The sequence below is a fragment of the Pelodiscus sinensis genome, chromosome 7 (genome assembly GCF_049634645.1).
Source record: "Pelodiscus sinensis isolate JC-2024 chromosome 7, ASM4963464v1, whole genome shotgun sequence".
Lineage (NCBI taxonomy): Eukaryota > Metazoa > Chordata > Testudines > Trionychidae > Pelodiscus > Pelodiscus sinensis.
The window spans coordinates 38,122,169-38,138,814 of record NC_134717.1 but is presented as its reverse complement, the minus strand read 5'-3'; the positions used below and the strand labels follow the sequence as shown (position 1 = coordinate 38,138,814).

The 16,646-nt window shown below is 43.6% G+C and overlaps 1 protein-coding gene across 3 annotated transcripts in view; it reads right to left on the bottom strand.

Moving 5' to 3' along the window:
• XIRP2 (xin actin binding repeat containing 2) overlaps window positions 1-16,646 on the bottom strand; it is a 187,361-nt gene that overhangs the window by 15,668 nt on the left and 155,047 nt on the right. For all 3 annotated transcript variants that reach the window (XM_075933533.1, XM_006135766.4, XM_006135767.3), the window contains one exon: window positions 227-334. In XM_075933533.1, the coding sequence (XP_075789648.1) occupies window positions 227-334 (108 nt within the window). The remainder of the gene's footprint in view (window positions 1-226; window positions 335-16,646) is intronic.

Here is a 16,646-nt window from a genome sequence, read left to right as displayed (position 1 = left end):
AAAGTCTGAATGAAAACCCAACTAATTAACACATTGAAGCAACACTCACAAAACACCTATTTTAAAATTACTGCCTATCAAAAAATCTGGGAACATTCCAGTAGCACATCAAGATCTTGTTGTACTAAGTGGTAACAGAGATAAAAAGCAAAGCAAATATGCAGTTTCAATATCAGAATCTCTGAACAGTGGCCTGGTGACATAATTATGAATTAATACATTTAACCTCTTCTACTTGAAAGGCTTCCAACTGAGTTCCTTTGGAGGTCACTTCATTCTGTTCAGCTTCTCTGCTGCTGCTCGATACTGTGAGCTGCTGACTACTTGTCCCCTCCTAAAGACAAATAAGAGTAATTATACATTAACAGGTTAAATTGAAAATGTAATATTTGTCTATGAATGGCTTTTCGCTAATGTTATCTCTTCAATAGCACTGTTTGAAAAAAAAACATTCTTCAACAGGATACCATTATTAATGTAGTATGTATGGATAAGAACTATAAACAACCTAAGACAGGCTTTGTTATATAACAGAACATGCATTGTCATTTCATTACTGCAATCTCAGAGTTGATTTACAGCTACTGAAGTTCCACATAGAAGCATAAGGTAGAAAATGATGAGGAGAGCACAGGAAGCTGATCCTGCTTTAATGAAGGTGACTGCACAGCCACTCAGTTACTCCTTATTAGCAGGAGTTAGGCCAAAGACACTTTACAGTAAATTCTACAATTTCTTTGCACGTGCGAGAGAGTACAAGGATGTGTGCACATGTAATTGCATTTGCATGTTTGTATATGCACAAATGGAGGCTGTATAGACACTTTCAAACCCATTCTGCCTTCCCTTCAGTCTTAACAAAAGAGCCAATGTAATAGTTATGCTTCTTTTATAAACGTGAAAGTTTATAAAATTCTGGGTACTTTGGGTGTCCCTAATCTGGGTATGGAAGAAGCAACACTGTGCGCTGCTGCTCCCCCTCCTCTCAAGTGCAGGAATGGGAACATAGCGAGATGCTTCCCTGCAGATTTTTCCCACTGCTATCATACCAGCAGGAAGTGGTGCATGGAATACAGAGCCCCATGTGCCTCAGGGACTGAGGCACCACATAAGTGCTCCACTCCCTTCTCTGTCATACCCAGACCCAGCAAAATCTTTAACCCAGAATACTTTGTTTCCCAGGGTTGCTGAATTAAAGAGGGTCTAGTGAAATTGGGGAAAAAAGGCAATTGTCATATAGACTGAGCATAGGACTGAAAGTTTTGAGATAGTTTTATATCTGTGAAATCTAGTTTTATGTCTATAATGCCTGTCATAGTGACAGTTACACACAGTTTCATCCTAGATTCTGCCACTGACTTGCTTTCTGACCAAGCACAAGTCATTTAACTTTTTTATGCCTCAATTACCTCTCTTGTAAACACTATTATTTTAATTTTACAATCTCGATAAAGTGCTGAGACTTGATTAGCAGCATTCTCTAAGTGATAACTATTATCAGTTAAATCCATTTGTACAAGTTTTTCAAATATTTTTTCAAATACGTTTGACAAATCAACTCACCTTTTTGTCTGTGTCAAATCAAAAACTCCTTTCTAATAGGGGACTACCCATTAGTTTCTGCTGAATCTAAGATTCCAGTTTAAAGGGGGGAAAGGAGGAATGACAAAAAGGAGGTTTCTAGTCCTTCAGAAGAAACTCACAAATGCTCCATGTGGATACAAATGGAAGGAGTGTTGTGTATTAGACCATAGGTACAGTAACATTCTCTGATAAGGCTAGAAGAGGAACAAAAATATTGCTGCAGGTAGAATAAATCATCTGACTAGTGACCCACTGAATGATCTAGTGGGTCACTAACTTCAAGGTTTATCTTAGTCACTGTTATGTTTGCACTGTAAAAGTGCACATAGAGTCTGTTACAGACAAGATGGGGACATGATTGACGTTACAAACATACAGCTGTTTTGAGTGTTAGCTCCCCCCAAAATCAAAAAGGCTTCAGAATTAGCTCTCCACACAGCTAATGGCAGGGGGCAGCCTAGATTTAGCGATCAATCCTCCCCTCCCATGCTCCCTGTAATCTTTTCCATCCATGTTCGGAATACATTTTTACGTGCACTGAGGCATCTGTGAATGTGCCACAACCAGTAAAAATAGAACTTAGCTGTGGGCACTCTGCTAATCAGCTGGGTGGCATTTGAATCTCTACTGAGCATCTGCATGTGCACACAACTTTCAGGGTACACTGCTCCCCTCTCTTTCCTTTGTAGTTATATTTTACGTGTGTGTTGGCACTTAGACATGGGTGTGTTAGTTATGATCTCTCCCACCCAAGTCTAAATGCCAACATCACTGCTGCGTTATTGCTGCAACTTTTATATCTGCTTATGAAGTAGCTACTATATTGCTAAAAATCACAATGGCATAAAATAATAGCCATCGATGTCTAAACCTATAATTAACAAGTATCTTAGGCAGCCTAAACATTAAAGACCACATATTGACGCTGTAGTTATAAGGCTATGTCCTGGGCAGTGGAAGTGGAAGAGGGGCCTCCTTCCCTTGTATGGCTTGTTCAAAAGCTGGTTGAAATTGCACTGGAGAGAGCACATGGGCTGCTATAGAAATGCTGCTCTTCCAAACAATCCGTCAAAAGGAGCAGGGTGTATTTAGACCCATGGTTGCTCCAACCCCTCTGTATTGGCCACCAGTACGTTGCCAGGGGAAGTAAAATTCATGCCATAAGGGACTGTGCTCCCCACACAGACACATTACAAAGTGTTCTACACAGACCATTTAGTGTTCCTGTGACAGGGCGACCTCGCCCCGCCCCCTTTTGAAGCGGGCTGCCGTGCTCGGGAGCGAGCGGCGCGGCATACCAAGATACTGCAGCGCATGGTTGGGCAGCCAGGTGGGCCGTTCAAAGGCTGCACCAGCACGCTCAAGCAGGGGGATGGCAGGTGCCAGTGCGGAGACTGGCAGGAACCTGGAAGCAGCGGGCGGCCAGTCGTGGAGAGAGGAAGGAGCGGCCCAAGAGGGAGCGGAGGCACCACCTGGCAAGAGGAGGGGAGAACCTCCTGAGAGCCCAGAGTAGGCGAGGGTCTGGCCAGGCAGGGGAAAGGTTGAACTGCTGGAATGCCTGGAGGCGGCAGGTGATCAGCAGGGCAGGAGAGAGAGGGCAGGGGAGAACACAGCGGAGGAGAGGCCCCCCCCAAGAGTCAGCGAGAGCACGGAGGGAGTACTGAGTACCCGGGAAGGGGGTAGGCAGCCAAGCCTTGGGATGGAGGCCAGCCCCCCTTGAATCAGAAGACTTGCCCGGGAGTGACAGAGACAGAGGTCCGGATGTCCCTGAAACTGGTAACGATGTGGGAGCTTCGAGGACAGGGACACTATCATGACACGGAGGAAGCGGATATCAGGTGGTGGTAAGGCGTGGAACAGCGCCCGGGGTGGAGGAGAAGGCAGAGTCTATAGTGGGGTAGGAAGTGGCCCAGGGAGGGGGAGCAAGCACTTCCCGGGAAGAGCACTGGAACTGGGGTTAGCTCTGTTAGACCCACGGAAGTGTCAGTCCCCTGCCCTGAGGGCCCTGGGCCGGGACCCAGTGGAGCAGGTGGGGCCAGATCCCCCTACTGCCAACAGAGACTAGCACGAAGCAAGAAAGAGAGAGGGAGTGAAGAAGGCCCGGCCTTCTGTGTCACTGCTGCGACAGGCTAGGGAACCGAGCGGGGTTCAGCCCCCTATCAGACAGCGGCCGGACTGAGGCCCGCAGGCAGAAAGGCAAGGGCCCGCGGAAGGACTATAGTGACCTGTAGGCCGTGACTCCCCCAGACGCCAGTGAAAAGCCTCATTGTCAGGGGCAGGTCGTCGCTGCCAATAAGACGGGGCTAGAATAACCCCGGGGTGGGGTGCCCCCGGCCTCCACTGGGAGGGTTCACCACCCCACAAACATTAGTAGGCCACTAGGGCCATTGACAGTTCCTCATAGAGTTCTGTGCTTACACTGCCCTCAATGTACAAGGGCAGTGTACCAGGACAGGTAAATGTCACAATCTAGTCTGAGGTCTAATGGGAAAGTGTTAAAATGATTAGTTATGCCTGCCAAGAGAAGATGAATTCTTTGTCTGTCTTTCTGCAATGTATATTATTAACTCTATATTTTATTCACAGTGGCTAAATACTTCCTAATTTTAAGGATGCCATCATGTTAATTGCACAGAGTCAGTAGTTTATGTGTAAACCATTCATGACTATGGAATGTTCACAATTGATTATGACATTGGGAACTGAAACCACATGAATGGTAAAGGTCTCGTTTTGTGATTCTTTATGAATGAATGTGCCATGTGCACTAACTTCTAAAAGGCAAAATCCAAGTTGTGGGAATGCCTGCACTGATAATCAGCGGTAGAACTTGTGGCATGAGTAAAATTAGAGTAGCTGAGAAAATGATTGTTCTTTCTTTTTTTTATAGGGTACGATAATGTTATCTAAAATACATAATGTACATAACATTTAAGCATACCTAAAGAAGCTGAAAATTGCTAGAGATCAATAATATGAATTGAAAGTAGCTGGTAGAGCAAGGCATAGAATGTTAATAACATTATGATATCAAATCCCTTCAATACTGAGGCAAAGGAATAATACAAGTAACTTTGTGATTCACTCATACATAGATCCACAAGAATATTAGAAACTTTTAAGAATTTGTAAAATGGGGCACTACAACAATAGAAACATTCTGTGGCCAAAATGCTGAAAGATGGTAGGTGCCAATCAGAGGATGCATAATTCTATCAGAAAAGAACAATTGCGAGTATCCATCTGTGCAGAGACACAGAAGAAAATGGTAGAGAAAAAATGTATTTTTAGAGCCAGGTGTGAAAACGCTTTCTATTATGATGATGGTTTTCCCTGTGATCAGGGGCCCCCTTTAAGTGCCAGCTATGGTTAGTCATGTGGCAAGTTAAGACAGCTGTTCATTATGCACAATTTTCACTTCACTGTTACTTCTACCTCCCATTCTCCTCCACCTTTCTCTTTTGTTGGTTCCTTCCACCTGTTAATTCTTATCATTATCGTATACTGTGGGCTGTTGGGGGCAGGTACCATGTTATTTAAATGTATGTACCACAGTGTGACCTAGATCAGGATCTCCAGAGACTACTGTAATACAAATATTACAAATGGTTTAAAAATTAAAATAATCTTTATAAAGGAGGAAGCAAACATGGGCATAAGTCTGCATATATTTGCATTAAGGGACTTCATTTTTATTCAGGCGTTTAGATGCTATTACTGAATAGAACAGTAATTGTTACACTAGTTTTATATGTTAATGGCTGATGCATCAATTTTAGGGCACCTGGGCTGCAATAATTTACTCTGAATCCTGTAATAAAATGTTCCAAGGTTTTTTGTAATTATGCTGTATACTTCAGACCTACCTTTGCCTTTTCCTTTTGTCTGACTTTTTTTTGGGGGGGGATGGGAGCGGAAAGCTTCCCATCTCTGGGTACGTCTAGATTACACCTCTCTGTCGACAGAGAGATGTAGATTAGGCACGTCGAAATTGCTAATGAAGTGGGGATTTAAATATCTCACACTTCATTAGCATAAACATGGCCGCCATTTTTTCCCTAAACGGCCTCTGTTTTGTGGCAGAAAAGGAAAGAAGGTCACTTTATAGAGTAAAATTATTTGTATGGAGAAACAGAGAATGAGTGAAAAGAAAATAGGACTGGATTGCTTGATGATCTACACTAGCCTTTTACCAAGTACTTCAATAGGTGCAAATTTTTCCACCTCACTGTTTACCTTTTTTCCAGATTATTTATGAATATGTTGAATGTTGAATAGGCTTGGTCCCCATATGGACCCGTTATTGAATTTGGCTCATCATGGAAGCAGAGGGACCTCAGGACACATGTAAAATGGATTGATGAGTACTGAAAATAAAATTTGCAAGTACTGAAAGTAACATTTTATGCATTTCTTATTAAAATAAAAAAATCACATCTATTTTACAAATCTGTTGCTCCATACGTAAATTCATGAGAGTTAATATTTAATTACCTAAATTTGTACCATATGATGACTGAACAGTAGCCTATTTGGAATGGGTCTGAATCTGTAGTGATCTTTCAGTTTTTCCTTCTTTATAACATGCCTAACACACAACATCCTATCACAATATTTGCTCAAGTGACAAACACTGAAGACCTGCACCAACATTTTCTAGAGGATACTACAGTATATTCTTCTCCTTGCCTCTCCCAGGTTTGGTCATTTTGATTATACTGTTTGTCTGTCTGTGTGTGCATGTGCTTGGGTACATGCGTTTTCACTGCCTTCAGTCATTGTGTGGAAGGCTTTTACACAATTGAATGCACCATTCTTCAAAATATGCCAAGTTAGGGCTCACACTTATCTTCTCTGATAGGCCATTCCTCAATTGGCAGTCCATTATCCAAGCATCTTATCTTGATCAGGGCATCTATTGCTTCTGTGGCTACCTCTTTGCTCAAGGTTGATGATATATCCTGTAAGATTCTGAGAAACCATTTTACTTTGCTAAATGGACTGCAGATGCCATCAGTGGAAGATGAGATAATACTTTGTCTACCTCTTTGAAATGATTTCTTTTTTCCACTAACATTATTTGAGCAAGTTTCTCCTTCTCCTTGTCCTGAGTCTGCTCGCATTCATACATTTGAATATTTTTCCAACTACATTTCATGTCTACTGAGTAGGAGAGACAATGCTTGGGATTATCAATATATTGTTGGTAACAATTAAGCCCAGGTCTGTGGACCCAGTTTTGTGGACTTAGTGTTTCTAAGATCTGCTTGAACATCCATGCTGCATTGTAAACCTGGGTTTACAATTGCTGGGTCCGGGTTTCACATCAATACTATTGTGTCTATGCTGATCTTCTGACACAGGTCCGCACTGCAAAATGACAGAGCTCGGCCCAGCATCTCAGTAGGAGTTGGCTTTTGACCCACATGCTGGCAAAATCCTAGGACCTGAGTGTTGCTGACTTGCTGAGTAAGAATGATTTGTGTGTGGACAAAAGAGGGGTTTGGGTTCAACCCTAAGGCAGAGGTCAGATTAGCATGTAGTACAGACATAACATGGTGCTGCACAGCCCACTGTGATTATGCTTTTTCCCTTGGGTCAGCAGCACTTCATGACTGATTGCTGAAAGTTGCAGAGGTTGAGCAGTACAAGACATTTGGCTTGGATTACTTGTGTGGTAGCCATTAGGCAGTCATCTGTTGTTCCTGTTAGTGCTGTCTCTGCCATGTAATGCCCTTAAGTCCAATCATGAGAGGACAGTGTCTCTTGACATGCTGGACACTGGAGTTTGCTTAAGACTACTTTTTCAGTCTCTTACCTTGGCAGGAGAGTTAGCAAGAGAGAGAGCTGGTTGAGGGCTAGCCACACAATTAGATCAGTCAGGGTGGTTAGATAGTTTCTCTCTCTGAAGTAGGCAATGCTCACACTCACAAGCACTAGCCCAGCTGCTTGTCACTGATTTTCACTAGCCAGGAGGGACAACAATCCATTTTACATATGTCCTGAGGTCCCTCTGCTTCCATGATGAGCCAAATTCAATAATGGGTCCATATGGGGACCAAGCCTATTCAACATTCAACATATTAATAAATGATCTGGAAAAAAGGTAAACAGTGAGGTGGAAAAATTTGCAGATACAGTAATACTAAAATGCTCAAGAAAGTTAACCAAAGCAGTCTGTGAAGAGCTTCAAAAGGATCTGACAAAGCTAGGTGGCTGGGCAACAAAATGGCAAATGAATTTTAATGTTGATAAATGCAAAGTAATGCATATTGGAAAACATAATCCCAACTATACGTACAAAATGATGGAGACTAAATTAGCTATTACCACTCAAGAGAGAGATCTTGGAGTCATTATGGATAGTTCTCTGAAAACATCCAAACAATGTGCAGCAGCAGTCAAAAAAGCCAACAAAATGTTAGGAATAATTTAAAATGGCATGACAAATAAGACAGAGAATATCTTAGGGTACGTCTACACTACAGCGCTAGTTCGAACTAACTTAGTTCGAATTAGTTAATTCGAACTAAGCTAGTTCGAACTAACGCATCTAGAACTAAAAACTAGTTCGAACTAGCGTTTTGCTAGTTCGAACTAGCAAGTCCACATTGAGTGGACTCTGAACAGGGCTTAAGGATGGCCGGAAGCAGTGCCGGCAGGGCATAAAAGGAGGACTTAGAGCATGGAGATGCTGTCTCAGGCTAGCCGAGGGCTGCGCTTAAAGGGTCCCGACCCCCACACCGGACACACAGTTCTAAGGGGTGCCCCGCTTGCAAAGAAGTTCTGGCTTGGAGTGCCCTGAGTGCCCACACTGGGCACATCACACCACTCGGCCATCAGCCCGGCTGCACTTGCCGCAGGCTGCCATTTGGGGAGAGGGAGTAATTGGGGGGCTGCAGGTGAGCTTCCACCCCCAGAAGCCCGCAGAGCCAGCCCAGTCCTCCCCATCGGGGGCTCGTACCCCATTCCTCCCTCACCTCCTTCCACTTACCCTTCCCTAGCCCCCCTTCTTATTGATGTACAAAATAAAGATAACGTTTCTTCCAACATTGACTCTGTCTTTCTTGAACAAAACTGGGGGAGACTGGGAAAAGGAGGTGGGAGAGGGGAAGAGAAAGGCTGGGAGAGGGGAGGGCAACTAACATGATCAGGGGTTGGGAACAGGTCCCATATGAAGAAAGGCTACAGAGACTGGGACTGTTCAGCTTAGAAAAGAGGAGACGGAGGGGGGACAGGATAGAGGTCTCTAAAAGCAGGGGTTGGGTGGAGAGGGTGCATTGAGAAAAGTTCTTTCTGAGTTCCCATAAAGAAGGACTAGAGGACACCAAAGGAAAGGAATGGGTATCAGGCTTGAAAGTAGTAAGAGAAAGTTGTTCTTCTTGACAAAGCAAATAGTTAACCTGTGGAACTCCTTGCTGCAGGAGGCTGTGAAGGCTAGAACTAGAACAGAGTTTAAAGGGAAGTGAGATCAAGTCATGGAGGTTGGGTCCATGGAGTCCTATTAGCCAGAGGGTAGGAGTGGTGTCCCTGCCCAAAGTTTGTGGAAGGCTGGAGAGGGATGGCACGAGACAAATGGCTTGGTCATTGTCTTCGGTCCATCCCCTCCAGGGTCCCTAGGGTTGGCCGCTGTTGGCAGACAGGCTACTGGGCTAGATGGACCTTTGGTCTGACCCAGGACGGCCATTGTAAGCTCAGGGCTCAGTGTCGGGGGTCTCAGTGGACCCCCTTGATTTTCATGCACACCTGCTCCTGGGTGGCCAGGCTGGCAGCTCTCCTGCCCTAGACGGCCACTTTCCTGTGCCTAGTGCGGAGATCGTGGACGAGGTCCACGATGTCCGCACTAGCCCAGGAAGGTGCCCGCCTCTTGCGGTCCAGGGCAAGCTCCCGGGAGCCGCCAGCCTGGTCCCGGGAAGAGGGAGAGGGCTGGGGGGCATCGGGTGGCTGGCTCGAGCCGTGCCAGGTGCAGGGTCTGCTAGCTGGGTGCTGGCAGGCTTGCACCTGGCACGGGCACCGTAGCCAGCCCGTGCCCCTTTAAGGGGTCTGGGGCCGGGAGGGGGGCATAGAGTTTCCCTGGTGTTGGCTAGCTAGTTCGAACTAGGCGTTAGTCCTCGTAAAATGAGGTTTACCTAGTTCGAACTAAGCGCTCCGCTAGTTCGATTCAAATTCGAACCAGCGGAGCGCTAGTGTAGCACCTATTAAAGTTAGTTCGAACTAACGTCTGTTAGTTCGAACTAACTTTGTAGTGTAGACATACCCTTATTGCCTCTGTATAAATCCATGCTATGCCCACATTTTCAATACTGCATATAGATGTGGTTGCCTCATCTCAAAAAACATATATTAGCATTGGGAAAAAGTTTAGACAAAGGCAACAAAAATTATTAGGTGTTTGGAATGGCTGCCATATGAAGAGAGATTAAAGACTGGGACTTTTAATCTTAGAAAAGAGGAGACTAAGGGGAGATATGATAGAGGTTTATAAAACATGAATGGTGTGGAAAAACTAAATAAGGAAAAGTTATTTACTTGTTCCCATGAGAACTAGGGGTCACCAAATGAAATTAATAGGTAGCAGGTTTAAAACAAACAAAAGGAAGTACATCTTCACACAACAGAAAGTCAACTTGTGGAATTCCTTGCCAAGGGATGTTGTGAAGGCCAGGACTTTAACAGAGTTTAAAAAAGAGCTAAATAAATTAATGGAAGACAGGTCCATTAATGGCTCTTAGCCAGGATGGCTAGGCATGGCTGTTTATCAGAGGCTGGGATTGGGCAACAGGGTGGGATCACTTGATTCTGTTCATTCCCTTTTCGGGCACCTGGCACTTGCCATTGTCAAAAGACAGGATACTAGGCTAGATGGACCATTGGACTAACCCAGTATGCTCATGCTTCCTCTTCTGGTTTGATGTCCTCAGTCCCAATGAGTTTGGCTTATATTCAGTCTATCCTTTCTGTGAGGTAGGCTGAGAACTCTTTGCTGCAGTGTGTCTCACATCCAGGCTATGCAGTCTTGATTAATTAGACAGTTCACCTACTGAATATTTTTGTTAGATGTGACTTTGCAGCTTCTGAGATATAATTGAAGAGGTTCTCTTCATTTCTAGCATGTCAGTAGTGTTTTCCTGTAAGAAGTCTATGTGCCTTTGTTGAATAAATTCTGACTGGGGTTTTTTTTTTGTCACCAATGATTTAGTATTCTGCTTTCAGTCTTCACATAATGTGGTTAGTTAATGAATGAAAGTGATCTATGGAGTTTATATAGGGGATTTAGGGAATAAAACATCAATGGTTGCGGCTATAATACAATTAAATTGTTTTCCCTACCACTTTGGTCATTAAGTTGGACAGCTAGAGCTTCTAGAGTTTGTCCAGAACAGGGTTTCTCAAACTCTGGTTTGCAGCTTGTAAGTGCAAGTCGCTAGCTGGCCATGAGATGATTTGTTTTCCTGCACCTCCACCAGTACGGGAAATCATAGCTCCCATTGGCCATGGATCATGATTCTTGGTCAACGGGAGCTACGGAAAGTAGTGAAGACCAGCTCATCACTTCCCACAGCTCCCAGTGGCTGGGAATAATGTTCTGCAGCCAACAGAAGCTGTGATTGCCCATACCTTTGGAGGTGCAGATAATCAAAGGGTCTCGTGGCTAGCTAGTGGCTTGCTCTTACATGCTGTGACCCAGAGTTTGAAAAACCCTCATTTAGAGTAGCCTGTGCACAAGATTCTTTAGAGCAAATCACTGTGGCTGGTTCAACCACTCACATGGGAGAGTAGTGAGGAAATATGTTCTCTTGCTGGATTAGGTAGTGGATAGAGCAGGAAAGAAGTGTGTTTATTATGCTCCCATTGTCTACTCCCAAACTAAAAATAAGGTTCCATATGTGACTAACAGAATGTGTAGCTACTTCACATGACTGCCACCAAAACTGGTACCTTCTCAGCCATTTCAGCAGAAAAGGGAAAGAATGACTAGCCTCAGAATGAACAGTAGTGTTGTCCCATGAAGGTTTCCCCAGAGCAGGAATGAAGATAATTGCGCAGTGGGGTGCAAGCTTTCATAGCTGCCCCCCAGTTTGTAGGCAAACTATAGGTTTTAGTTTTCATTAATATGGCAACTTTTACTGTCACTAATATGGCAACTTTCACAAGCACTAAACTCACTTTAAAAAAGAAAAATAAGAAGATACTTGTGGCACAAAAAGAGTTTAATATTATTTTAATATTTCACATACATATTTTGAATAAAAAGCAACACAGTTTATCATAAACAACATTTCCATATGGATATGTAATAATACCTACTGTACAACTGTTTAAATAAGTGAAATGTTTTCCAGCTTTGGATGAATTAAAAACTTTGATCAGACTTTGAGATATATATCCAAACTGAAAGCTTTTGCCCCAGGTTTGATTGAATGGTCTTGAATAAGCTTTCTGCAACTAAAATATATAATCACATTTTCCATGAAAGTGCAGTTCCATTAAGAATAAATAGGATTTTATGGTCTTGCACTAGTTATTTAATCTAAATTTAAAGACTATTCCACACAGTCTGAGTGATTCTATTTCCCTGTGAATTTAGCTATTTAGTTGATTATTTAACAGTGAATCCTCAACAGGGTATAAAGAGTAAAGATGCAGAGGCTAAGCAATGACACTTTTATCAAAGATAAAAGGGAGCCACCTGAGTGGCTTGGTGGAGAACTAGATTTAAAACTGCTTCAATCTTAGACCTTTCATAGAAACATCACTATCTGACTCCAAGGGAGAAAACCAATCACATTATTTCTTTGAGAATAGTAATAGAAATGTAGCCGTGTTAGTCTGGTCTAGCTGAAACAAAAAACAGGACTATGTAGCACTTTAAAGACTAACAAGATGGTTGATTAGGTGATGAGCTTTCGTGAGCCAGACCCACTTCCTCAGATCAAATAGTGGAAGAAAATTGGCATGACCATATATACCAAAGGATACAATCAAAAAAATGAACACATATGAAAAGGACAAATCAAATTTCAGAACAGAAGGGAGATTGGGGGGAGTGTCTGTGAGCTAATGATATTAGAGGTGATAATTGGGGAAGCTATCCTTGTAATGGGTAAGATAATTAGCGTCCTTGTTAAGACCTAGGTGTAAAGTGTCAAATTTAAGCATGAATGACAGTTCAGAGGATTCTCTTTCAAGTCTAGTGTTAAAATGTCTTTGAAGCAAAATGCAGGTAGTTGAGTCCTCGAGACAATGCCCTTTCTGGTTGAAATGGCAAGAAACTGTTTTTTCTTTGTGATCCTGTCTAATATCTGTTTTGTGTGCATTGGTTTTTTGGTGAAGTGTCTGAGACGATTGTCCAATGTACATAGCAGACGGACACTGTCGGCACATGATAGCATAAATTATATTTCTGGATGAGCAGGAATATGTGTTCTTGATCTTATAACTCAATTGGTTAGGTCCAATAATGGTATCAGCAGAGTGAATATGTGGACAAAACTGGCAACAGGGTTTGTTGCAAGGGAAAGTTCCAGGGTTGGTATTAGTGTGGTATGTCCTGTGATTATTGGTAAGAATCATCTTGAGGTTAGGTGGTTGTCTATAGGAGATATGACTCTTACCAACAACCACAGGACATACCACACTAATACCAACCCTGGTACAGTAAAACTCCATTAGTCCGGCATCCAATGCTCCGGGACTCCTGATGGTCCAGCACCATCAGGAACCCAGAAGTGCTGGGGCAGCCGGACAGGCTTCCCCCATTCAGCTGCTGCTGAAACTGACCAGCAGCTGAATCGGGGAAGCCGGGAGCAGAGCAGCTGGGGTGCTGCCGGGTTGGTCTCGTAGCGCTGCCCCTCGGGGCTGCGGGATCAACCCGGCAGCACCCCAGCTGCTCTTGGGGACACCTGCGGCAAGTGCAGCCGGTCTGATGACCGAGTGCTGTGATGTGCCCAGTGTGGGCACTCAGGGCACTCCAAGACAGGACTGCTTTGCAAGCGGGGCACCCCTGAGAACTGTCTGTCCGGGGTGGGGGTCGGGTCCCTTTAAGCACAGCCCTCGGCTAGCCTGAGGCATCAGCTCCACACTCTAAGTCCTCATCTGATGCCCTGCCGGCACTGCTTCTGGCCATCCTTAATCCCGGTTCAGGGTCCACTTAATGTGGACATGCTAGTTCGAATTAGCAAAACGCTAATTCGAACTAGTTTTTTAGTCTGGATGCGTTAGTTCGAATTAACGCTGTAGTGTAGACATACCCAGAGAGAGGACAACCCTGGCCCTCACACAGCAGCTGGGAGCCAAGTTAGAAGTGCTTCTCTGTGCTTGCTGCAGCTGCAGCAGGCACAGCCACGGGAGGGGTGTTTGTCCCCCAGGTAGGAGTGGTCCACGTTCATCTGTGCTCTGCAATCTGCAGTCAGATTGAGGAATGGAGCAATGTGCACTTTCCCCTTGCTCCCTAAAGGGTGCCTTGTGTGTGGGAGGCTCAGGGTAGGGGCAGTCCTAGATCAGAGGGATACACCCCAAACTAGCCCCTTTCACTTGTCTGGTAATTCTCTGTTTTTCTGTATGGTTTTAGGCATCCTTGTATGGATCAGGGGTTGGGCATGGGGAGCCCTTACCTTGCTATAAGTTATTACAGGAGGAAGCTGTTAGTCCTAAATCTGGTGGTCCTTGCTCTAACCATTTAGGAGCAGTTATTGAACAACAGACACACAAGCAGACCCACAAACTCTCTCAAATATATAGTAGATGAGGAAACAGGCAGGAAGAGGTTGAACGATTTACGAAAGTTGACACAGCAACTCAGTGGTAGATCTGGGAATAAAACACAGGTTTCCTGACTCCCAATCCAATGCTCAGTCTAATTGATCCACATTTCCTCTTTCACGTGACGACTGCTCAGCACCTTTAATGCCTATACTAGTTTTATTTATGTGCCTAACGGTAAGCACTGAAGTTTGAAAATGCTGCCCTAAAGTTTGATGTCTTAGCTCTAAATCATTTTTCCACTCGGTCCGTAACATTTGACATACATTATCTGGCTTCTCCCTTTCCCAAAGGCAACTTCATTGTCTTGAGGATCTTCCAGGTCCCATAGGGTCCCTACCTCACTTCCCCTTAGGCCCTTTGAGTCTCAGTGACCTGCTGGTACCCAACTTCCTGACTATTCATCACAGAGCTCATTGTCTTGTGGAAATGCTAAGTTTTCGGGCTCATCTCACCCCTGCTCTAATTGTTCTGCAAAGGACTTTTGGGTTCACTGACTCATCCTTGTTAATGCTGTGCAGAGCATGTAGCCTCTGGCTTTGCCCAACTTTGGCCTTCTTACGTATTAATATCACTGTAATCTACTTACTGTGAAAACAAATATAAGTTTATTAACAAAGGTTACAATTTAAGATATAATGAGCAGATATAAGAACAACTGGTTACAAGTAAAACAAAAGGTGTGACACACTTCTTATACATTAACCTGTACTAGGCTAAGGCCTAAAGAAGTCTATCTTACCCAGATGTCTTTTACATTGCTTTCAACCAAATCTTGTTGAGATCCTATTTTAACTAATGTAATCACACCGCCCCATTATTCCCTGGGTTCAAAATCAAGTAGAAATCCTTTTGTTTTCCTCTCACAATCCAAAGTTCAAAGTCTTTCCACACATTCTCCCAAAGGTAGGGTATCACCTGTTTCCAGTGTCTTCCCATGTTGACTTCACATCCTCACATTGACTGAGAATGCAAATGTAGCTCTTATTGTGATGCCTTACAATACTTAAGTCACATCAGAGACTGGCATAGACATTATTTATCTGACACAGGCCTGCCAAGGGGAGAGGTCGGGCTAAATGCCCTAGGGCTTGCCTTTGAATCACTGACAGAATGCTGCACCATGCATGCTGGGTGGTTCTGAGGGCTGAGTGAGGGAGTGCACCTCAGACCATGCAGTGCTGAGGGCTGCCTGCCTCTGGCCCCGCCCCTTCTGCCCTAGGCCATGCCCCTTCCAGAACCATAGAGCCTTCACCATTCCTAGGAGCCCAGCATGGCTGTCAACTCCCCATGTCTGCTAGACACCTGTTCATCACCTCTGACTGGTTATATAGTTTAAAATATATTTTAGCATGCACATATTTGCCACACAAACAGGAATCAGAAAAAAATATTATTAAAAATATGATGAGAATTATGGGAAAAATATTGACAAGAAGGTCGACATACAACTCTGACACCACCCTAATTCTAAATAAAGATGCAAATGCACCTTGTCCATGCAGGATTTATTGTATGGTGAATCTAATGTGAAAGCGTGGAATTTTTCTGACATACTGACGTGAGTGCACATCACCTGCAATGCAACCATGAGTGTAATAAGAAACTTGATCTAAAGGCTGAAAAGTGGCTTTCATCCAATTAGTAATATTCTAAAAATTAAACCTCTTAATTGGATTTTCTATATCTCTAATAGAGACTAAGCAGAAATCATCTTACCTTCTACTGGTTTATGAAAAGCTGAAAAGACAGTTAACAAGACTTTTAGACATCTAGTCTCTCATCTTTGGAAGGGGGGAAGGCTTACACAATAAATCCTATTAACACTAATGTAAGTTACAGTCATAAATCCTCTGTACATCAGTAGAAAGAATAGATCCCTTGCTGTTAATAAGGATGTCTGAAGATCAGACTGATAAACAGAGAAGACATTCAAGCAGTTTTTATGTGGGGAAGGTGAAAGTACCTGTTTGGTGTTGGATTTATGGCACAGTGGTCAGATGGCCTACCTAAAACTTTTAATAGCCTTTCTCTAAACTTTGAAAAAAGGAATAAAGGATCTTTCGGAAAAGGCTTTATTTTCCGAAAGATCACCGTCTAGACTGGCGCTTTTTTCCAGCAAAGCTCCGAGTCGGAAAAAAGCGGCAGCCATGTTTATGCAAATGAAGTGGGGGGAGGATTTAAATCCCCGCTTCATTTGCAATTGCGATGTGTTTAATTTGCATCCCTTTTACGGAAAAGGGATGCAGTCTAAACACAGCCTATAAGTTTTTGTGGCAGAGAGCTTTTACGCAAAAAGA